Genomic DNA, 23,167 nt, shown 5'->3' with positions numbered 1-23,167 from the left:
TCCCTGATGTAAAAGGTTCTTAGACTAGCCTAGTACTTGATACATAGTAAGTGCTTCATATATACATATCTATTTTGATAAGAATATTACAATGATAATTGTCACTATTACTTGTGTACCCTTAACCCAATTCTGTCAGATTCTAACATTTTGTGATATTTAACTTGGCTCTTTTAGCTCTTATTGATGGACATATATGTCCATTAATTTTTCACTCTTGTAATGTTTCTGTTTTCTAAATCCTTATCCTTTGAAGTGGGGTGGAGGTATCATTTGTGAAAAAATAATTCACTTGATTACCGTACATACTCTTATATAAGCCGAGTTTTTTCAGCACATTTTCTATGCAGTTTTTGTGATAAACTTAGGTGATATCGGCTGATATTCGGGTCGGTTTATACTCGAGTATATCGGTAAATATTTCCAAATGTTCTCCACAAAGGCTGTACCAACTAACATTCCGACCTCTCTAAGACTTGAAATTGCCGGACTTCATAAGTTGGCCTCAATTTGATGTATTTGAAATGATATTTATTTGCATTAACTTGTATTTGGTGTGGGTCACTTGTTTGTTCACCATCTGGATTACCTCTGTGAATTGCCACATTATATTCCTTGTCCATGATTCAAAGGGGTTACTTGTATGTGCGCGTGTGGTTTTGACGGCTATTTTTACTGCAGATACTTTTTTGGACAGTTTTATTAGCACATAATCCAATATCATACTATTCACTAATTCAGTCACTTCAAGTAGAGTGGTACAGTCATTTCCACAATCAATTTTAGAGCATCTTCTTTCTTAATCTCATTGTGATTAGCTCCCCATGTCTCCCCAACAGGTATATGCTCTGAACAGTTTTATTGACTTAGAATTCACATATCATACATTTCAATAGTTCAGGCACCGTCTAAAGAGTTGTGTAATCATCACCACAATCCGTTTTATGACATTTCTTCTTCCTTGCACTCGTTGTTAGCGCCCCATTTCTCTCCAACCTCCCTGCCCTCCCTCTAGGAAACTAGATGCCCCTATCCTAGATTTCATACACAGAAAACCATTCAAAACCCAAATGAAAACAAACAGTGACAGAATAAAACCTTAATTGAAAAGAAAAAGATTTTAAAAACTAGAACAAGGATCCACTGGATCAGAAAGGAGATAAAATGGCAAGGTGTCCTATTTCAACCTAACAACTACAGTGATCCACCCTGCACTGCACTCTATCTGACAACAAAGCTATGGATCGTCCTCGATCCATAGTCTGAGGGGATTCACCAGACACACTTCCCCTTGAGGGACCTTACGTATGGGTTTTGGGCTTTCACAGACCTCAACAGCAAACTGGTAGTCAGAATTTAAATTCTAATTCTGTCCCCTCCCCTGGATTCAGATTTTGTTCTTTGCAGTCCTTGGATCACATAGGCTGGTGTGCTTCTTCTGTGTGGATTTAGTGGATCCTCAGATGCTAGTCTTTCTGATAGCCACATACCATCTGCTTTCTTCAAGCTTTGTCCTGCAGATAGCTTGTCCTAGTCCATGTCTTCTTTGTCTCTCTTTCTAAGCAGTTTTAAAGTGTTCAGGCAATTTTTAAGAGTTTAATTAATTGATTGTATTGCTTATTAAAAACATTTTGAAATCTCATTTAAGAAATCTGTCCCTCAACAATGAAACATACCACTTCCCTCTAGTTCCTAAATGCTCCCCCACCCCCACTATCATGATCCCAATGCTAGTTTACAAATCTGGCTAGACCAGAGGATGGACACTGGTACAGATAGGAACTGGAAACACAGGGAATCCAGGAGATGATCCCTTCAGGACCAGTGGTGAGAGTGGCGATACTGGGAGGGTGAAAGGAGGGTGGGGTGGAAAGGGGGAACTGATTACAAGGATCTACATATAACCTCCTCCCTGGGGGATGGACAACAGAAAAGTGGGTGAAGGGAGACGTCGGACAGTATAAGATATGACAAAATAATAATACTTTATAAATTATCAAGGGTTCTTAAGGGAAGGAGGAGTGGGAAGGGAGGGTGAAAAATGAGCTGATACCAAGGGCTCAAGCAGAAAGCAAATGTTTTGAGAATGATGATGGCAACAAATGTACAAATGTGCTTGACACAATGGATGGATGGATGGATTGTGATAAGAGTTGTACAAGCCCCCAATAAAATGATTGAAAAAAAATCTGTCCCTATTCTAATATTTTCTGTTATGACTTTGACATTTTACTTTTCACTTGGAATTAGTTTTGTGTGTGAGTTAGGTAGGGACTTAAGTTTCTTGTTGAGTCATTTATTTGTCATTTATTCAAATGTCCTTTCTTCACCCTCTAATCTGTAATGCTGTCTGCCATAAATTAAGTTTCCATATACATATATATCTGTTCTTAAGATTTTTTTTAGTTCATGAATATTCTATCTCATCAGGTTGGAGAGGTCAGAAATGTAAGGACGTATAATGGAAATAATAATATAAGCCAAGAGACTCTAGATTCCAATGACAATAAGGGACTTGGGACAAGTCACTTCACCTCTGTAGGTCTCATTTTTATTGTACACAAATAGCAACATTCTTTCCCGAACCTATTTTGGGTCACCTGCCACTTTGAGTTAATGAAAATCATAGATCGTCTCCCAGAAAAAGCATGCTTGCACACATAAGTTTGCACATAATTAGAGAGTGCTCACAGAAGTAGGGTTCCTTTCAGAGTCTACTGGTAACGGAGGCATCAAAGCATGGTCTTATCAATGTGCTGTGAAATGAAAGGAGAACCCATTCTCTTACGTTGATTTTCCCAGCTATACAAACTAGCTGGCTCCTGGTCTTTAGCTGGAGCACATATATCAGGGGCAGGCACACTGCTCATTAATATTGTAAATCAAGTTGTTGAGAATGGACTTTGATCAGTATACTCCTTGAAAGCAAGTCGCCAACTCAGAGTGACCAGTTCTAGATGTAAGAGATTTTGACATTGCCTACAAAAGTCAGACCAGATAATCTATTCATCCTCTGCACTGACTCACCTAACGGTAGTCAGAGCTTCCATCTGTTTCGCCTGCTTACCTGCCCCACTTCAGCCCTTCGAAACGCTTAGGGTACAGGCACCCACGGGTGCAGATAACTCCGTGGAGCTAGTATCATCAAGGTCGTTTGACTGGTCAGCTTTCTTTCCCTGGTGTGCTGTACTTGGAACGCACCGCTGCCCTTCCAGAGGATTTCTTGAGCACTTTGAATCAACACCAGGGGCTGGGGGAAAAAGCAGTGTATGTGGGAGGGGGCCAGGAGCACTCTTTAGAACTGATGGTGATTACAACTCATGTTATTTTATTTTTTAATCATTTTATTGGGGGCTCGTACAACTCTTATCACAATCCATCTATCCATTCATTGTGTCAAGCACATTTGTACATTTGTTGTTATCATCATTCTCAAAACATTTTCTTTCTACTTGAGCCCTTGGTATCAGCTCCTCATCCCCCCATCCCTTCCTCCCTCCCTCTTGATAATTCTTTTTTTTTTTCATGCCATACACCGACCGATGTCTCCCTTCACCCACTTTTCTGTTGTCTGTCCCCCAGGGAGGGGGTTGTATGTAGATCATTGGGATTGGTTCCCCCTTCATCCCCTCACCTTCCCCTGCCCCTTCTGGTATCCCACTCTACTCATTGGTCCTGAGGGCTTTATCTGTCCTGGATTCCCTCACACAACTCATTTTAAAAGTGATTTAACCAGGGGCCGGGGAGTGGGGCAGAAGATGTCCTAAAATTGATTGTGGTCGTGGTTGGACAGCTCTTAATATGATTGAACTATGGGGTTGTATGATGTGTGGGTGAAATGTGAATAAAACTATTTTAAAAAAGAGTCCCAGAGAGGAATGGCCTTCCCTGATGGGAGTGGACCCTTTGGGTTAAGGATGGAGTTATACAAACCCTGCAGTTAGAGACCCAGCATCTGCAGCATCCTGGAGAAATTGCTAGATTGGCTTGCATTCCCCTGTGATGCACTGCAGCCCGACAAATCATTTTTCACATGTATTTATGCACAGACATTGCACATTTCAAAACACATGTCATACTTGAGCACGATGGTCATGCTATTTAGTTTCATCTCTATTTTTTTTCCTGCCTCATTCAGAACTCTAAAACTTAGGTTAACAGTAAAAGACGTTATTTAAGGAAAGTGGTCGTGTTTTCTTAGATACAGAGTATTCTAAGCGTGGGAGGGCCCTTGGTAGCGTTGGCGCGGGCAGATCATTCCAGCGACAGCCACGGCACTGACCCCCTCAGACACACACCTGTTTTTATTGTGCTTTGGTTTAAGTTTATGGAGCAAATTGAGCTCCGTTTTAAGAATTTCCAAACATGTTCATGGACATCGGTTCTGGTTTTCACATTGTGCTAGCATTCCCGTTATTTTTGCTCCGGTGGGTCCATTTCAACTCACCGAGTTTCCCGCCCCACGGTGCCTTCTCCTCTTTGCTTGAGGGTAACTGTTGGACTGTTTGGTCGCAGATACCACCGCCCTCTCAGCGACAGTGTTTATTTCATGAACCAGCCTGTTATTTAGCTGGAAGGTGACCTTGAGGAGTTGCAACATAAAGTTTAAAGAGGGCTTCAGAGCCGTAGTCTCTCTCGGGGCTGTTCTTCAAGCCAGTTGATCCGGTAAACCTGACCTTTCACAACAAAAACCTTTTAGTTTTGTTGTCCTGTCTCCCTTTTCCCTCCCATTCCATCTGGGACTCAACTTTGACGATCCTGGTCTGATACGACATTCTTCAAATCCAGCATACGACTGATTGTAAGGCCAGGCTGCCCTGTACAGGACTGTGTAGACTCTCTTCTGAGCCCTGCCTTTTCCCATTTTTTCCCTCTCCAGTGGATCTGGTTGGTGGCTACAACATTGGCACCATCAGCCACGAGAGCCGCGTGGATTGGCTGGAACTTAATGAAACTGGGCACAAGCTCCTCTTCAGGGACCGGAAGCTTCGGGTGAGAAGGGTTCCTAGAGCCTTAGCCATTGGCTGGCCATGGAGAGTGTGGTCCAGAGGTATTTTCTGGGATCATGGTGGTCAGGCCAGGAGATCATCTCAAAAGGAGAATCAACCTCATCCCCACTAGCTTAACCCTTGATGTGTTACCCTGAAGGAAATTGTATCCCATGGCACCAAGATTGGAGATGGGTTTCGGTCTTATTGCTCAGAAGTCTGTGCCCTGTTGAAGCCCTAACCCCACCCCCACCACCGCCGCCGCCTTCTTCCTCTGCATGCCTCCCGGCCTTTATGGGTACCCACACTCCAGTGTTCTTCCCTGATCTCATGGCCCTGAAGCTGGCCGAAGGACAGTGCCTCTCCTGGTCCCTCGTTGATTCTGAGCTCAGCACATGTCACCAAAGAGTTCAACTTCAAGGGCAAAGAGATGATCTGCGTTTCCATTTCCATGAAAGCTGTGGCCCGTCCCACTTGCCGGGTGGCCTGTCCTGTGATCCTTCTGGCTGGTACCTTCGGGCCAGACTCGTGCTAACGAGGAAAGCCTGGTCTCCAGCCAACTGAAATTCCAGAGTCAGGACAACCAACTCAGCATCAGCTTCAAGGGGGGCAGGCCAGGAAGCTTTGAAACTCAGCCCACCCGTTTGACCAGGAGGAAAGGAGTCTGCATCAGAAGAAGCCACCCCAGGAGCTCCTGCTAATCACGCTGTCTCCCTGTTCCTTTTCAGCTGCACCTGTACGATGCTGAAAGCTGCTCTAAGACCATGATCCTCAACTTCTGCTCCTACGTGCAGTGGGTCCCAGGGAGCGATGTGCTGGTCGCTCAGAACCGAAACAGCCTGTGTGTGTGGTACAACATCGAGGCACCGGAGCGGGTCACCATGTCTTCTATCAGGGTACGTGGACACCAAGCACCTCAAACATGGTGTCAGGCTGGCGAAGTGCAGCCTGGAAGAGGAGGCCCCCAAAGGTGCTTGCCTGGTGGTCCCTGCCCACCAGTCATAATCTCTAGGATGGAGTCGACAAGTGAAGCTTAGGATACCCACTTCCTGCACAGCAGACTGGTCCTAGGACTGTCCTTGCTTAGATTCCTGATTCTTCTTCATGAGCACCTTGGAGGGGAGCCTTAGTTACAAAGGCTCTGGGCTTCCCTAAGTCTTGATGTGAACTTCCCTCTACATTGGAAGATCCACCTCCCCCTTGTGGGCTGATTCTCTGTTGTGAGCATTCAAAGTTCCTCTGACTCAGATTTCAGCTCAAGCCCTCTCCTAAGTCCAATCATCTAATACCTCGGAGAAGCCTTTGAAAATGGAAGAGAGAGGCCCCTGGGCCCAGCTAGGGTGACTGATGGGGGTAGATAGAGCACTGGATACGCTGTGGCCCTCTGTCAGCACCTCTTTTTTTTTCCCTCTTATTGAGGTTGGTCTTGCCTCCTTCCCCCTTTTTAAACATCCCCACACCTTTGATTGGAGATTATGCATTTTGTTTCTATTGCAATTATCCTTGAAAGTTTACCTGTACTAAAATGATCAAAGTCTGAAGTTAATCAATATCTCGCCCTGATCTGTTTTACTGCCTAAAGTTAAGCATTGTTTTATGCAGACACTTTACTTACATTTACAACCATCAGACCGATTTTCCTGTTTACCTCTTTCATGTTGCGTTGCCTCCTGGGGTTATTTTGCTTCCTGTCATTTAGAAATGCCTTTAATGAAAGTATCTTGATGACAGATGTGCTCAAGTTTTGTTTACCTGAAAAGGTGTGTTTGGCTTTCATTCTTGAACAATGCTTAAGCCTGGTACCCAATTCTAGATTAACAGCTACTTTTTCTCAGCATTTAAAAAATATTGTCGCACGTTTGGATCAATTTCCTCTCTTGTTTTGAAACTTCTATCAACAGTAATTTCTGTAGAGGTGATATTTTTTCTCTTGTTGTTTTAAAAAATCTTTATTTAGGAATCATTCACATAAAATACAATTCACCAATGTGCATGCTGACTCCCCACTCCAGCTCCTCTTCCCCTCCCCTCCTTCTTCTCGATGGAGCTACTGAGTCCAGCAATTTCATACCAGTGGGGTCAGACCCCATTTGCCTTGTTGTTGCCGGCTCATGTCACTGAGCCTGTTCCCAGGGTAGGTGCCTGCGCTGGCCTCTTTTTGGATGTCACTGTTCTTTAGAGTGGAATAATAAATACCATATCCCACAACTTGCTTAGTGTGTTAGTCCAGGGAGATTAGAGAAAGAAATTCATAAACATGCATCTGTGTCTAAGAAAGAGCTTTATATAAAGAGTAATTGTACATTAAGAAAACATCCATGCCCAGTCCAGATCAAGTCCATGAGTCCGATATTAGCCCATATGTCCAATACCAATCTATAAAGTCCTCTTCAGACTCACGAAACACATGCAATGACGCCGAATGTGGAAGATCACAGGCCAGTGGGTACAAAGTCCTGTGGCTCCAGGGGCGGTAGAAGCATCTCAGCGCTGGCAGGGGTCTCCATGTGGCTCCACCAGCTCCCAGGGCACGGGGTCTATCAGCATAGTGCCATGTGTCTGGTCAGTAGAGCGTCTCTCCAGTGAGTAGGTGAAGAGAGAAAGAGAGGGTGTCTCTCACCTCCAAGGAGGAAATCCAGGAGTTTCCAGAATCCTTAGGAGAAGGCCATGCCCACACAGAGGCCTCATTGGCTATGATCCCACTGATAGACTCCACCCCTTCACTCTTAATCCTCTCAAGTCCCATCCTGACACCAGATTATATAACTACCACACTTAACAATTCATCTATGGATGGGAGTGATTGCTTTTCTTTTTAAAATCATTTTATTGGGAGCTCTTACAGATGGGAGTGGTTTGCTTTTTAAATATATTTTTAAGAGGTTTAGAGGGTTTAACTATAATGTACCTAGATGCCGGGTTTCAAATGCATCCTGCTTAGTGTGGTGGGTGCGTCCCCAGCCTGCTGGAGGGCCCCAGGATCCAGGCTCTGTTCTGGCCTCAAGGCACCTCTCTCCATCCTGCTTGCCCACCTACCTTTTTCCCCCTGTTCAGGTCTTTGCTCACTAATGTTTATTTTTCCTCCTTTCTGTTTTCTTTCTTTCTTTCTTTTCTGAAGGAGAAGGGTGGGCTTAGGGTAGGGAGCATGCTTCTCCCTTACTTCTGGAAAGCTTAGCAATGCACAAAGGAGTCTGTTCCAGGACCAGCTTCAGCTCCAAGAGGGGGGTGCAGTGTGGGGTGCGGCCGCAGCAGAAGGGAACGCCCTCCTTGGTGCCAACGCCGGCGTTGTCTGAGCAACGAGTGCCCGTTACCATCCAGCGGGGCTTCCTCCCTGCTTGAGAGAGACTGGGGTGTCCAGAAAACAGGGGCCCCAGGGTTGGGTCAGGGTGGGTCTGTGCTGTGGACAGGCTGACCTCGACTTGGGCGGGGACTGGGCAATGTCCTTTTGACAGGGCGACGTGGTAGGTCTGGAGCGGGCTGGGGGAAAGACCGAGGTGATGGTGACCGAGGGTGTGACCACAGTGGCCTACACACTGGACGAGGGCCTGATCGAGTTTGGAACGGCCATCGATGACGGCAACTACACCCGGTGAGGAGGGGTGGGGGGAGAGGCTGGCTGTGAGAGAAGGCCGTGGGATGGGTGGGGACAGGGTGCCAAGGGAGAGGCCAGGCGCCCTGCCCTGCTCATTCCTCTGCTTCCTTCCCTCTCCAGGGCAACAGCCTTCCTGGAGACGCTGGAAATGACGCCCGAGACAGAGGCCATGTGGAAGACCTTGAGCAAGCTGGCGCTCGAGGCTAAGCAGCTCCACATTGCCGAGAGGTGAGGGCCAGGCGCCAGGCTCCCCGACTCAGAGCCACCCCAGAGGGCGCGGTGGGACTGCCCGCAAGTTTCTGAGACCGTTAGCCTTGAACTCCCCTGTTCATGACCTTGTGCAACAATCCAATCCATCTTTGTTGCGAGGCAGGTCAAAAGTTCACCTTAAACAATTAGAGACAAGATGATTCTTCCTATCTGCATACAGAGTAGCTACTCAGTCAACTTCGTATTTCAACGTAAAGAAAAGAAGGACCTTGCGGAGGTCCAATGTGCATGTGGTGAACCAATGAATAACCAGGCTAGAGTATACTACTAACACGATCATCACTTCTACACCACGCAGGTGTTTTTCTGCTTTGGGCCACGTCGCAAAAGCTCGATTCCTGCATGAGACCAATGAGATTGCAGATCAAGTGTCTCGGGAATATGCAAGTATTCTCCTCCGGCTTTTCTGCGTTACCAGGCTGAGAGTCCTCTTCACGCTCAGCCTCGTGGCTCTAGCTCTGCAGTCATCCACTCTCCCTCCCCACTGCCTGCCCTCACCCCGTCCTCACGCGGAACCATTTTGAAGTTCTTGCTAAACCTCAAGCCCCGTGATTTTTTCCCCCCAGCTTCCCAGGTCCCCTGGTCCTTGGGTTTTCACTTCTCTGTAGACCTTCCTGTCATTTAGCCCCGACAGACAGGCTCGCTAGAACGTCCATGTTCTCGACAGGGTGGAGAAGGAACCGACTTCTATCAGGTCCGAGCCCGGCTAGCCATGTTGGAGAAGAACTACAAACTGGCTGAAATGATCTTCTTGGAGCAGGTAGCGGGAGAAGAGGGCGGGGTGGGCAAGGGGATCTGATGGGGAACACAGGGAGGCAAACTCCCGTGGAAACAACTGCCCACCTATTCTTCCAGACGTTTGGAAAGACCTTTAAAAGGGTTCCTATTGTTAATTTTACTCCTTCCATAATTTCCTCCCCCCCGTGTGAAGGTCTTAATCCGGGCGAATGTCCTCCTTTAGCCCCAATTACTTCTTTCATTAATACAGTCTACTGTCTCCCCCGCAAGAAGCGCTGGAGATGTTGTGGGTTACACGTTGAACTGCTAACCACAGGGTCAGTGGTTCAAAGCCACCCTTTCACTCCGTGGAAGAAAGCTGGTGCCTACTGCTCCTATGAAGATCGAAAGTCTCAGGAAGCCAAAGGGGCAGCTGGACCCTGTCCAAGAGGGTCACTGTGTGTCGGAACCGACTCAGTGACTGTGGGCTTTTTGAGTGATCTCTTCCTCTGCTCCAGAGCTTGACTTTGTAATTCTCCCCCCCCCCTTTTTTTAAGGTGGGCACTCTGGCACTGTATGACTCCCTAACTCGAGCTAATGGGTGCCGAATGAGTTTGTCTTTTTTTTTTTTTAAATAAACAGTTTTACTTGGGGCATAATCTAACTGTCATACAATTCAGTAGCTCAATCAGACCAAGAAGAGTTGTACAGTCTCTAGGCTTGCAATGCTTGTACACTAGGGTGGGGGGTCCAGAAAGCACTGGTTGTGCAGTGGGGAAACACTTGGTTGCTAACCACAGGCTGGCAGTTCAAAGCCACCAGCTGCTCCACAGGAGAGGGAGGTGGGAGTCTGCTTCTGTACAGATTTATGTCCTTGGAAATCCTACAGGGCAGTTCTCCGTTCTGCAGGATCACAATGAGTTGGAATTGACATGATGGCCATGGCTTTGGTGGTTGTCCTATCTAGTGCTGCTGTAACAGAGGGGTCACCAGTGGGCGGCTTTAACAGACAAACATGCATTCTCTCGCAGTTGAGGAGCCTAGAAGTGGGAATTGAGGTCACCAGCTCTAGTGAAAGGCTTTCCCTCCGTTTCAGCTCTGGGAGAAAGTCTTTGTCTCCATTTAACATCTACTGACCTTTGGGATCATCATGTGTCTGGGCATCAATCCTCCTCTCAGAGTAGGTGGTTTTCAGCCCAGTGACCTTGGCTTCATTCCTGGCTCATCTTTCTTTATCAGAGAGAGATTCCTCATCTCTCTCTATCTTTATCTCTTGTTAGAGAAAGGTGGGACTCAAGCAAAGGTGTCAGTTGCATAAGGATGTGACTCAAGATATGTCCCCCCCCCCACCCCGGAATCCTACCTCGTTACCATATAGGAGTTACCATATAGCAACACTTGGCAAAATGAAGGATAATTTTATCAGATCATAAAATGGGCAGCCACACAATACTAGGAATCATGCTCTAGTAAGTTAATGTATATTTGGGGGACTCAATTCGCTTCATGACAAGAGTGGCCCCAGGCTTTGCTGGTTGGGCAAAAGCTTATACAACATGGAGAGTGCTCCTTAAGAAAAATTACCTTGGGTCCCCATGGTATCCCCATGAGCAAATAAGGGGCCCTGCCCTTCAGCTTCTAGAGCGTCTCAATAAATCGGTCACTGCTGTATAGTAAGCGAAAGGTGAGGCTTTTCAGGACTCTTGGGCTGTCCATTTAGCTGGGCTGACGAGGGCTAGCTGAGCCCTGGTCCTCACCTGTCCCTCTGCGGTGTGCCCTAGAATGCCGTCGAGGAGGCCATGGACATGTACCAGGAGCTGCACCGGTGGGATGAGTGTATTGCTGTGGCTGAAGCCAAGGTACCCCTTCTGCCTTCTTCACGGGTCTGAGCTTAGTTCTGTCCACTTTAGCAACCCCTCCTTGTTAAGGGGGGGGCCAATGGTCCTAGAATAGAGGGGTCTAGGATAGCGGTAACTGGGAGGGTTGCTGCGAGTCCAGGGACATTGGAGAAGCAGTTCTCTGTGGCACGTGCAGGGTCACCCAGCCTTGGAGAAGCTGCGCCGGAGTTACTACCAGTGGCTGATGGACACCCAGCAGGAGGAGCGAGCTGGTGAGCTGCAGGAGAGCCAAGGGGATGGGCTCGCGGCCATCAGCCTCTACCTCAAAGCTGGTCTCCCGGCCAAAGCTGCCCGGCTGGTGCTGACCCGAGAGGAACTGCTCGCCAACACAGAGCTGGTGGAGCACATCACCACCGCCCTCATCAAGGGCGAACTCTACGAAAGGGTACGGCCGGGTCTCTCCCCTACTCCGGGGCTCAGGACCCTCTTCTACCCAGAGGAGTCTTGGAGCACATAGGCCTCCCCGACGGGTGGCGTTCCCTCCTTGTGAAGCGGACACTCGATTTCCTGTACAGTCGGGGGTGTCACTGTGGTAATGAGCGTGTGTTCATAGGCAGGGGACCTCTTTGAGAAGATTCGAAATCCCCAGAGGGCCCTTGAGTGCTACTGTAAAGGCAACGCTTTCATGAAAGGTACGAGCCGCCCCCACGCCAGCCTTCACTCTTGCCAAGCCGGCCCCGGCCCCCCTCAGTAGGCACACCTGTGGACATTAGCTGGTTCTGTCCTCTTTCGTCCCCCCACCTCTCACCCATTCCCCATGTTTCCTTCCCTGTTCCTGACTTGCTGAGCCCTGTCCCTGGGAGTTTGGGCTGAGTACCCACCCTCTGTCTGGCAGCGGTGGAACTGGCTCGGCTGGCATTCCCAGTGGAGGTGGTGAAACTGGAGGAGGCCTGGGGGGACCACCTGGTGCAGCAGAAGCAGCTCGATGCAGCCATCAATCACTTCATCGAAGCCCGGTATGGTGAGGGTGGGTGTGGGGGTGAGGGTGAGGGTGGGGGTTGGGGTGGGGGTCATGCAAAGGCGATCTGAGCCGAAGCGAGGGGAGGTGGGCAAGTCAGGGCACCAAGGCCTGAAAGAAGAGACATCTCAAACTGTAAGTGGAAGTGTGTTTAAGGAGATCCCTTCCTCCCTCCTCAGACATATTTCTGTCTTCCCCGGCTGTGCCAGGTGCTCCGTGAAGGCGATTGAGGCTGCCCTGGGTGCCCGCCAGTGGAAGAAGGCGATTTATATCTTAGACCTGCAGGACCGGAACATTGCGTCCAAATACTACCCTCGAGTGGCCCAGCACTATGCGTCGCTACAGGAGTACGAGGTGAGGAGACTCAATGGGCCTGCGCACCAGGCCTGCCTTCCTGCTACTTCACAGTGAAGTCACCTCCCCAGGTCCCTCCCAACGTGACCCAGGCCCTCCCACCCTGGCGGCAGAGAGCTCTCTGGGTCCGCAGGAGCAGCTCGTCATGAACCACTGCGATGTAGATCCCAGACAACCAACACCCCAAACTCACCGCCACCGAGTAGATTCTGAACAGTAGGTCCCGGTGGGTTTCTGAGGCTGTAACTCTGTGTGGGAGCAGAGCGCTTCAGCTTTCCCCCACGGGGCAACTAGTAGTTTCCAACTGCCGAGCTGGCAGTCGGCAACCCAACACAAAACGTTCCTGGAAAAACGGAATTAAAAGATAATGAAGTTCTTCCACGACTTGTTTGCAGCCCCCTCCGATGGGACTGCCTTGCTTGCAGGAATATGAGGCCCTTTTAAAGACCCTGTTGTTAGATGCTTTGGGGCTGGTCTGTCTCTCTTCTTCTTCCTCAGTGATGACCGATAGGAGACACCCAGAGTCCTCATGTGTTCTCCATGATTGTAAAGTAATAGTACCCCTGGCCCCGCACCCCTTGCTGTGGTTTGTGTCCCCCACCCACCCCTTGCGGCTTTCCCTCTGTTGCTCTGACTTCAGCCTCTCCTCCTCATGCCCGACAGATCGCTGAAGAACTCTACGCCAAGGGTGAGCGCACAAAGGATGCTATCGACATGTACACCCAGGCCGGCCGCTGGGAGCAAGCCCACAAGGTAGGGGGCGCGATAGATTGACCAGCGAGCTCCTCGCCATGCGCCCTGCTGCCCCACCTCACTGGGTTCCCGGCGAGCTGAGAAAGAAGACCAAAATGCATCTAACTTTGACCCCTCGCCCTGGGGAAAGGGCAAGGTGGAGGGGGCCCCTTGTTTCCCAGCCCGTAATTCTGAAGAGAGCAGCTGAGCTTGAGGGCTGGGGGCTCTGGAGGACCACCCCTGAGCCTCGAGGCACAGCATGCCCAAAGGCCCCAGAAGGACACAGCAGTGGGCTCATCTTCGCCAGTACCAGGCATCGCCCGCCAACCCTCCCGCCTCAGCAGCACTGAGAGCTTAGCCTGCTCCGCTTGGGCTTGCCATTCCCTGAAGCTGACCGGCAGCGTGACCCGTTGGCAGAGTTGAGAATTCCTGGGCGGGCAGGTGCCTTAAAGCTCTGCTTCCCTGAGGGCTCTGCGTGCCCCTCTGCTTCCCTCGGGAATTGGCTCTGTGTGTCCGCACAGCTGGCGATGAAGTGCATGAGACCTGAAGATGTGTCCGTGCTGTACATCACCCAGGCTCAGGAGCTGGAGAGGCAGGGCAAGTACCGCGAGGCAGAAAGGTGAGCCATGTCCTTCCAGGCGGTGAGGACGAGCGAGGCCCCTGGGAGGAAGGGGAGGGTGGCATCTGAGGGTCTGTGTCCTCTTCCCAGAGGGTAGTGACAGCCTCTCTTAGGAATGGCGCTAGCCTGAGGCATCTGGTTATAGAGCGCCTGGGTGTGTCGGCCATCCCTAGGCTCTACGTGACAGTGGAGGAAGCTGACCTTGCCATTACCATGTTCAAAAAGCACAAACTCTACGATGATATGATCCGCCTGGTGGGGAAACACCACCCCGATCTACTCAGCGACACCCACCTACATCTGGGCAAGGTGGGGCCTTCTCCCGTCGACGCCCACTTCTTCCCTCATCAGCCTCCATCTCTCCATCCTGACCCACTTTCCCTCAGGAGCTGGAGGCTGAAGGCCGGCTACAGGAGGCTGAGTACCACTACCTCGAGGCCCAGGAATGGAAGGCAACAGTGAACATGTATCGGTCCAATGGGCTGTGGGAAGAGGCCTACCGGGTAAGGAGGCCAGGCCACAGCAGGGGGACAGCCAGCTCTCTTTCACACTCTCCAATAACACACTGACTCTCTCATCCTAAGCTGACCTCTTTACAAAGGAAAATCATCTTTGCTCAGAAAAAATATCCACACTTATATGCAGGAAAGTTGGCATGTCATTCTATGGCTTTGTCGACTACCTGAGGCTCCTTCTTGAGCTCTAAGCAGGTTAAGAGACCCTGAAATGGACCCCACTTACAGTTGTTTTAGAGCAGGTCCTTGTCACAGCTGAGTCGGAGGTCATGGCGAGGTGCCCCTGCACTTGAGGACTGCTGAGTGGCTGTGCTTTCCAGGTGGCTAAGACTCACGGGGGAGCAAATGCCCACAAGCACGTGGCTTACCTGTGGGCCAAGAGCCTGGGAGGAGAGGCTGCTGTGAGACTGCTGAACAAGCTGGGGCTCCTGGAAGCTGCTATTGACCACGCTGCAGACAACTGGTGAGGCCCCCGGCCTTCCCTCCTCCAGCCCCACCCGAGCTCAGAACTCCAAAACCCTCAGATTGCCATCGGGTCCATTCTGGCTCATGGCGACCCTACAGGACAGAGTAGAAGTGGCCCTGTGGGTTTCTGAGACTGTAACTCTTTAGGGAAGCAGGAAACCTCATCTTTCTCCCTTGGTGGGGCTGGTGGATTCAAACCGCCCACCTTGTGGTTAACAGCCCAACATATAGCCTACTATACCACCAGGACCTCTTTTGTCACCCTAGGTAGACCCTATCTAGTGAAGAACAAGAACGAAAACCCACTGCCGCCGAGTCAATTCTAACTCACAGCAAGAGAGTCTGTAGGACAGAGTAGGACTGTCCCTGTGGGCTTCTGAGGCTACAGATCTTTAGGGAAGCAGACTGCCGCATTCTTCTTCTGCAGAGCAGAGCAGCTGGTGGATTCGAACCACTAACCTTTCAGTTAGCAACCAAATCTTTAATCACTGTGCCACTAGGACCCCTAGAGACACACATACACCCCTATATGAAGAAGGGTCAGCTATGTATAGTTGAGAAAAATTTTCAGAACCCTGAGGCATGTGGACTGCTGTGGTAAGAGGTGGTCCCTGGAAGGACAAGGGAGAGGGGCTCCACTCAGTGTTGGAGCCTGGGCTCTCCTAGGAGCGTGGCAGAGGGAGCGACTTCTCCGCACTCGGGCTCCACTGAAGCTAGTAATGGTTCTGGCTAAGGGAGATGTGCAACGATCCTGTTAAATTCAAAGTAACTTTTCTCTTTCTTTCATGATTATGGGGGTTTAGGGGAAAAACAAGGCTTTCTACTCCTGTAAAGAGTGACGGTCTCAGAAACCCACAGGGGCAGTTGTACCCTGTCCTATAGGGTCGCTATGAGTCAGAATCGACTCGATGGCAGTGCTTTTTTAAAATTTTAAATGGGGTTCACTAGGGAAGTTAACAGATTACAAGTCAGTATCAGAAAACATTGAGGATACAGTTCATTTGTCCAACGTGTTTCTTTTTAGCCATACCAGCAGGCACATTTCTCTTAGGTCCTTAGCCTTTTAGCCACATGGCCCCTTGGCCTTTGTCCAGCTAGAGCAAGTGTTAAAAAGCTCCCGACTCACTGCCATCAAGTTGATGTTGACTCACAGCGACCCTGTAGGACAGGGTGGACCTGCCCATTGGGTTTCTGAGACTAAAACTCTATGGTGGCAGAAAGCCCTGTCGTTCTCCTGCAAGGCAGCTGATGCTCACCTTGCAGTTAGCAGCCTAATGCATAGCCACTGCACCACCAGAAACTCCCGAAGTGCATTCCACTTACCAAGCCAGCCTTCTACCCAAAAGCCTCAGCTTTGCTGCCTCTGTGGCCTAGAAAGCCCACTACTCTGTCTCTTGTTACTGCTGCCACTCCCACTTGTCTGTGCTGGGATCTGCTTTCCTAGTGCCTTTCTGTGGTCATGATAGTCTCTCTTCTTGGGTCCGAGATGCCTCATTTCATACCCATTGGAATGGCAAAACTGCAAAGTAACTTTCCTTAAGCAAATGGTACGAAATAGCAGCAGCAGTAGCACTGCATTAAGTCCGATTGTTGAGGGCAGTCTTCATGGCCTTGGAGTGCTTTCCTGCTAATGTAAGTGGGGCTCAGGAGGTGGTGGCGGGAGCCCCAGGAAGCCTCTCTTGCTGTCCCCGTCATGCTCTGAGGCCCTCTGCACGCTTGTCCGCCACCGTGCCCAGCCACTTCCCCTCCACCTGCTGCCTTCAGGGAACTCAGGCCTGCGCAGGCCTTTCTGGGTCCCTGGTAACCGTGGGCTTCCCAGGGCTGCCGCCCTGTCTCGACTCTGCTTGTCTCTGGGCTGCTGCCACGTCATTTCTTAGTCTGTCCCTCTTGTTCCTCTCAGCCTTACCTTTTTCTGTTTTCTCTTTCCCGCTTACAAAAGGAATACCCCGTTGACAAATCTGACCTGCACCTTCCATTTCAGCTCTTTTGAATTTGCGTTTGAACTCTCTCGGCTGGCCCTCAAGCACAAAACCCCTGAGATTCACCTGCGATTTGCTATGTACCTGGAGGATGAGGTATGCATGGGATCCTCCCTCCCTGGTTCTGACCCTGGCCCCAGAGCCCTCCTTTGCCATCACTAGCTGGTCCCCCCTGGTCTCCTGGTGGCCCGTGAGCTAGTCTTCTCCTCTCCCTCCAGGGTAAATTTGAAGAGGCTGAAGCTGAATTCATCAGAGCTGGTAAACCCAAGGAAGCAGTCCTTATGTGAGTTACCCCGCGAAAGCCTTTACCCTGGCCTCCCCCGTGTCTTCCCCTTCGCCCAAACCTGGTACCAGGAAAGCTCCTGCCTTGCAGCAACATGTTCTGTACTCAGGCTCCCCTCTGTGCTTCTGTGGAGGCAGGTTTGTCCACAACCAGGATTGGGAGGCAGCTCAGCGTGTGGCCGAGGCCCACGACCCTGACAGTGTTGCAGAGGTGCTTGTGGGGCAGGCCAGGGGGGCCTTGGAGGAGAAGGACTTTCAGAAAGCTGAAGGGCTGCTGCTTCGGGCCCAGAGACCAGGCCTGGCCCTCAACTATTACAAGGTGGGTACTGGCTTCAGGACCAGGAGGCAAAGTGACCGGGTGTGAGTCCACAGGGAGCCACACCGACTCCTGGTCCCAAAAAAGGTCGGGGAGGATGGTACTGGAGGAGGGAGGGAAAGGCATGCTGAAGGAGAAGAGGTCCAAGGACCTAGGGGCACTGGGACAAAGCACCTGTGTGGCAGTGGGAACTGGCCATACCCTCCTCTGCTCTTCTGACCCCTGGGAATCCGAGCAGGAGGCCGGGCTGTGGAGCGACGCTCTGCGGATCTGCAAGGACTATATGCCTGGCCAGCTGGAGGCTCTCCAGGAAGAATATGAACGGGAAGCTACCAAGAAAGGGGCCAGGTAGGAAGCCAGGAGTCCAGGGAATGTTGGCAGAGCTAGGGGGTGGGTCCCAAAGCCTGCGCAGGATGGGCCACCCTGCGGCACCCCACTCCTGGTCAGCACCCTGCCTTCACGTAGGGGTATGGAGGGCTTTGTAGAACAAGCTCGGCAGTGGGAGCAGGCTGGAGAGTATAGCCGTGCGGTCGACTGTTACCTCAAAGTGCGGGATGCAGGAAGCAGCAGCCTTGTGGAGAAATGCTGGATGAAGGTGAGGACTCCCCGACCCTCCTTTCCCCGTGCTTCCCCATGTGCCCGGTTGTGTTGCTCAAACATCCACCTCCACTGTTTCCCACCGGCATCCTTCTGGTTTCACTCAGAGAGCAGGTGTCTACTGAGTGCCCCCTGGAGGCAATAGCTAGACTGTCAACCGCCGGCAGAACCCTGACAGCCAGAAGCTGAGGGAGTTCGGCATGGTCCAATTAACACTGTGTCTGAGTAAATAAATGCCAAGGCGTGTGATTCAAAGTGCAGTTCTGGGAGAGTGTGGTGGAGGGCCAGGAAGGCTTTGTGAGGGAGGAGCGAGGAGGGCAACTAGACAGAGGCCATGAAGGTTTTCCTGGCCATGGCAAGCCGCTCCTGAAAAGCAGCCTTCTGCAGATTAAACCAGGCCACTCTTGGACACACTTTCAAGCACAGTTCAAAGACTTTGGAACGAAGATCCCTGTAGAGTGTAAATGACGCTTCTTTGATTCAGTCAACTATGGTACAGGGAGCTCATGGGGTGTGTGCGGAAATGTCGGTGTGATGCTGCCCCTGTAAAACTTCCCGTCGGTGGTTTGAGGCCTTGTCAGGAGGAGCCCCTAGACGTCGGAGAAAAAGGAAGTAGGAGTCACATCTGGTGACTAGCTGAGATTTTCGCTTTCTTCATTTGTTTTCCTCTGGGGCGTTGTTTCCCAGGTGTGCGCATGACTATCCCTTCTCCAGGTGAGTCAGAAGAGAGCGTCCTAGATAGGCACATTAAGTTTTGAAAGATTTGATAGGTAAAAACCCACGGTCATTGAGTCGATTCTGACTCAGAGGGATCCTAGCAATGCAGGGCTTCCAAGGCGGTAAATCTTCACTGGAGTCACCGGATCAGGCTAAGGCCCCGCCGTGGGATTTGTTGCTCATACCCATTTCCATCTCTCTTCAACCACTCAGGCAGCTGAACTCTCCATCAAGTTTCTGCCTCCCCAGCGCAGTCTGGAGGTCATTCGGGCTGTAGGACCCCAGCTGATTGGAATTGGAAAGCACAATGCGGTCAGTACGGTGCTGGCCGTGAACGGCACAAAGGGGTGGAATATATGACTCTCCGGTGGTCCTGGCAGCTGGGAAGGCAGTTCTGGGGACCTGGAGGAGCAAGCTCACAGGCCTGGGCAGTGGAAGGGGAGGAGCAGCTCGAGCCTCTGACTTCCCACCGTGCAGGCTGCAGAGCTCTATCTGAACCTGGACCTAGTCAAGGAAGCAATCGATGCCTTCATCGAGGGTGAGGAGTGGAACAAGGCCAAGCGTGTGGCTAAGGAGCTCGATCCCCGGTAATCTCATGAGCCCCTCATTGGAAAATCCTTTGACCTCATTTGGGGGAGGGGGAGTGTAGTTATGGCATCTAGGATGTGAAGCCGGAGCTCTCTCTACACCCTCCCAGGTACGAAGACTACGTGGACCAGCATTACAAAGAGTTCCTGAAGAATCAGGGCAAAGTGGACTCGGTGAGACTGCAGCTAGCAGGACGCAGAACACAGGGAGAGGCTCAAGCAAGCTGCCCCCTTTTCTCTCCCCTGACAGCTTCCTCCTGTAACCTCTTTTCAACTGATCCCTAGCTGGTGGGCGTGGATGTGGTGGCTGCTCTGGACCTGTATGTGGAGCAGGGCCAGTGGGACAAGTGCATTGAAACGGCGACCAAGCAGGTACTGCTGCCTTTCCTTCCCGTTCCCAGCTTTTCTCGACATTTTCCATTGATTTCCTACCTCCTCTGGGGTAGTCTCGCTCCACTGAAGCCCAGACCACGAAGATCAGCACATGAGCCACCAGTCATACTGATCCCTACCTCCCCCATTCTCTTCTCCCACCATGGACAGAACTACAAGATTCTGCACAAATACGTGGCTTTGTATGCGACCCACCTGATCCGCGAGGGCGGCTACGTCCAAGCACTGGCTCTCTATGTGCAACATGGCGCCCCTGCTAACCCACAGGTACCAGCTCTCCTTTTCTTGGGGTGGATGTTTGCAAAGGCAATTCTTATACTCTTCTCAAAGGATTCCTTCAGTATGACACATCACACCTACTGTTCCCACCTAGCCCCTTCTGAGCTGTATGTACAGCCTCTCTGGTTAATACACCCTTTTGAAGAAACACCCAAGGAGCTCCCATGCTCTTAGCTAATACACAGGGGGTGCAGTCTTTCGGAGATAGCTCCTCACACCCCCCTAGGGCCTTCTTCACGTCCTTCAGAGAATGAACACAACTCCCCTGCCTATTGAGCATCACAGCTCTCCGGAGGATTTGTCCATGAACCTCATGACTGTGCAGTACGGTTGTATGTGTGCCCAGTCACAGAGCACCACTTCAAGAAAGTGCCTTTCCTCTTCTCCCCACACTTCAGCATTGCTGCCCCTCTCCCCTGGGCCCCACCTTCACGGGCTTTCTCTTTGAGTGGTCCTCTTCTCCCTCCTCTCCAGAACTTCAACATCTACAAAAGGATCTTCACTGACATGGTGAGCTCACCTGGGACCAACAACGCCGAGGCTTACCATAGCTGGGCCGATCTTCGGGATGTCTTCTTCAACCTGGTGAGCAAGTTGGGTTGATCAAAAGGCGACTCAGCCACCCCGTCCCAGGCTCTTCTTTCGTGCACATCAAGTGTTACCCTCGGTCGTCTTTTACTTCCTTCTCTCCAGGTGGCCGTCCGCTGAACACTGCCAGTGGCTCCGGCCCTCCTTCGACCCCGATGCAGGCTGTGCTCTCTTCCTTTCTAGTGTGAAAACCTGGGGAAGTCCAGTGAGGCCGACTCGCCAGCCCACGAGGAGTTCGAGAGCATGCTGCTGATTGCTCATTACTACGCAACGCGCTCAGCAGCCCAGAGCGTCAAACAACTGGTGAGCTGCAGAGGGGCTCGAGGAGCATGTGGTCTGAGGACAACGCCACGTACATGGATTTGAAGGGATTCAAGCTTGGGCACTCGCAGCTTCTCCCTTCTCTTAGCTTGTCTAACCCAGCGGATCGCAACTTGTGGGTCAAGACCCCTTTGGAGGTCAAACAAGCCTTTCACAGGAGTTACCCGATTCATAACAGTAGCAAATTTAAAGTTATGCAGTAGTAACAAAAATAATTTTATGGTTGGGGGGGTCACCACAACATGAGGAACTGTATTAAAGGGTCATAGCATCAGGAAGGTTGAGAACCACTGGTCTAACCCTTGGTGAGCCTTCACCTCATTATATTTAAACATCCAAATCCCACAAGCTCTTTATTCACCCTCCTTTGGCTTAGTTGTGATAGTGTGCTATGTATTTATTCCATGTCATTCCACTTGGATGACAATTCTAAAGGTGTGAAGAGCCTTAGAAATTATCTAGGCCCAATTCTTTGTACCAAAGAAAAAAACAAATGTTTAAGACCCAAGTTCTGTAAGATTCCAGGGCAGTTTATTGTTGGCTTTTAAAAATTGTGGTTGCCTTAGTGATCTCACTTTCTGCCAGAGCTGATTCCAACTCACAGCTACCTGTAGGACAGAGTAGAGCTGTCCCTGTGGATTTCCGAGATGGAATCTTTACAGGAGCAGAGAGCCGCCCCTTTCTCCCGCACAGCAGCTGGCGGGTTAAACTTAATGAGTTCTGGATTAGCGGGCTAATGGGAAGCCCTCACCACCAGCACACTGGCCTCAAACCACGCTCCCCGGTCTGTTTGTTCAATCAATACTAGTGTCAGGATCATGCTTTCATTTTCATCTCTAGGAAACGGTGGCTGCTAGGCTTTCTGTTTCACTCTTACGTCACACCCAGCTACTACCTGCAGACAAGGCCTTCTATGAAGCTGGCACTGCTGCCAAGGTGAGCTCGGACAAGGAAGGGTGGAGTGGAGATTAGAAAGTTGGAAGGTAGAGAATATCCCATCGGCTCAGAGCAAAGCTGTGTGGCTCTGAGGTTATGGAAGAGTTCTCCTGCTATCCTCCAGTGTTCTGCCCTGGCCCAGCTGTGCACGCCCACTTGTAACTTTCTCTGCCACAGGCAGTGGGCTGGGAGAACATGGCCTTCATCTTTCTCAATCGCTTTTTGGACCTGACCGATGTGAGTAGGAAGTTGTGCCCCAGAGGTTGGGAGGTTTTGCATTATCACAAGCTGTGCCTATCTCATGGCTGCCCTCTCTGCCACAGGCGATTGAAGAAGGGACTCTGGATGCCCTTGACCACTCTGACTTTCAAGATACAGACATTCCTTTTGAAGTGCCACTCCCAGCCAAGCAGCACGTCCCGGTAAGGAGGCAGAGCTGGAGAAGGGGAGGGTCTCTCCAGTGTGTCAATGCACTGAGAAGGGAGGACACTTTTGATCGTCCTCCCAACCCTTGGCAGTGGGTGCTAGTCAGCAGCTTCCTTGTGCTGCCTTCTTTCCACTGTTCCCGCAGTGGAAGTAGAACCAAGTGGGAGAACCAGGCTGTGAGGGTGATCAGTATCAATACGGCTGAAGGCTAGTGGACTCATCGCCCACTTGCCCTGCCTGCATGAAGCTGCTGCTCCCTGTCCTTCCCAGGAGGCTCAGAGAGAAGAGGTCCGTGACTGGGTGCTCACAGTCTCCATGGACCAGCGATTAGAGCAAGTTCTTCCTAGGGATGAGCGAGGTGCCTATGAGGCGTCCCTGGTGGCAGCAAGCACTGGAGTTCGGGCACTGCCCTGCCTCATTACAGGTATAGAACTCTCCAGCACCCCGTAGCCTGTGGTGGGTGGAAAGGAAGCAAAAGTAGTAGCAACAACAAACATAATTTTGATGTTATTCAGTAGGGAATACATCTGATGTTGTATCCTGTTTGCTATTTGATTTTACATCAGTCTCTCTCAAATCCCAATATCATATATGTTCGTGGATAAGCAGAGTTTTTCAGCACATTTTTTTCCCCAGCA

The 23,167-nt window shown here is 50.5% G+C and overlaps 1 protein-coding gene across 2 annotated transcripts in view; it reads left to right on the top strand.

Moving 5' to 3' along the window:
* IFT172 (intraflagellar transport 172) overlaps positions 1–23,167 on the top strand; it is a 36,682-nt gene that overhangs the window by 12,987 nt on the left and 528 nt on the right. The window contains exons 15-46 of one of the 2 annotated variants that reach the window (XM_075535877.1): positions 4,880–4,992; positions 5,717–5,884; positions 8,441–8,577; positions 8,701–8,808; positions 9,149–9,233; positions 9,518–9,610; positions 11,349–11,426; positions 11,602–11,850; positions 12,019–12,097; positions 12,301–12,421; positions 12,633–12,777; positions 13,441–13,530; positions 14,031–14,128; positions 14,302–14,437; positions 14,515–14,631; positions 14,964–15,106; positions 17,090–17,183; positions 17,306–17,370; positions 17,508–17,688; positions 17,924–18,033; positions 18,151–18,280; positions 19,213–19,311; positions 19,477–19,586; positions 19,697–19,760; positions 19,872–19,958; positions 20,130–20,246; positions 20,733–20,843; positions 21,030–21,149; positions 22,008–22,103; positions 22,281–22,340; positions 22,427–22,525; positions 22,800–22,953. In XM_075535877.1, coding sequence (XP_075391992.1) covers positions 4,880–4,992; positions 5,717–5,884; positions 8,441–8,577; positions 8,701–8,808; positions 9,149–9,233; positions 9,518–9,610; positions 11,349–11,426; positions 11,602–11,850; positions 12,019–12,097; positions 12,301–12,421; positions 12,633–12,777; positions 13,441–13,530; positions 14,031–14,128; positions 14,302–14,437; positions 14,515–14,631; positions 14,964–15,106; positions 17,090–17,183; positions 17,306–17,370; positions 17,508–17,688; positions 17,924–18,033; positions 18,151–18,280; positions 19,213–19,311; positions 19,477–19,586; positions 19,697–19,760; positions 19,872–19,958; positions 20,130–20,246; positions 20,733–20,843; positions 21,030–21,149; positions 22,008–22,103; positions 22,281–22,340; positions 22,427–22,525; positions 22,800–22,953 — 3,657 coding nt within the window. Of the gene's footprint in view, positions 1–4,879; positions 4,993–5,716; positions 5,885–8,440; positions 8,578–8,700; positions 8,809–9,148; positions 9,234–9,517; positions 9,611–11,348; positions 11,427–11,601; positions 11,851–12,018; positions 12,098–12,300; positions 12,422–12,632; positions 12,778–13,440; positions 13,531–14,030; positions 14,129–14,301; positions 14,438–14,514; positions 14,632–14,963; positions 15,107–17,089; positions 17,184–17,305; positions 17,371–17,507; positions 17,689–17,923; positions 18,034–18,150; positions 18,281–19,212; positions 19,312–19,476; positions 19,587–19,696; positions 19,761–19,871; positions 19,959–20,129; positions 20,247–20,732; positions 20,844–21,029; positions 21,150–22,007; positions 22,104–22,280; positions 22,341–22,426; positions 22,526–22,799; positions 22,954–23,167 lie in introns of those variants that run through there. The other variant, XM_075535878.1, reaches the window with a different exon arrangement.

The sequence above is a fragment of the Tenrec ecaudatus genome, chromosome 17, assembly GCF_050624435.1.
Source record: "Tenrec ecaudatus isolate mTenEca1 chromosome 17, mTenEca1.hap1, whole genome shotgun sequence".
NCBI lineage: Eukaryota > Metazoa > Chordata > Mammalia > Afrosoricida > Tenrecidae > Tenrec > Tenrec ecaudatus.
This window is presented reverse-complemented; position numbering and strand designations above follow the sequence as displayed.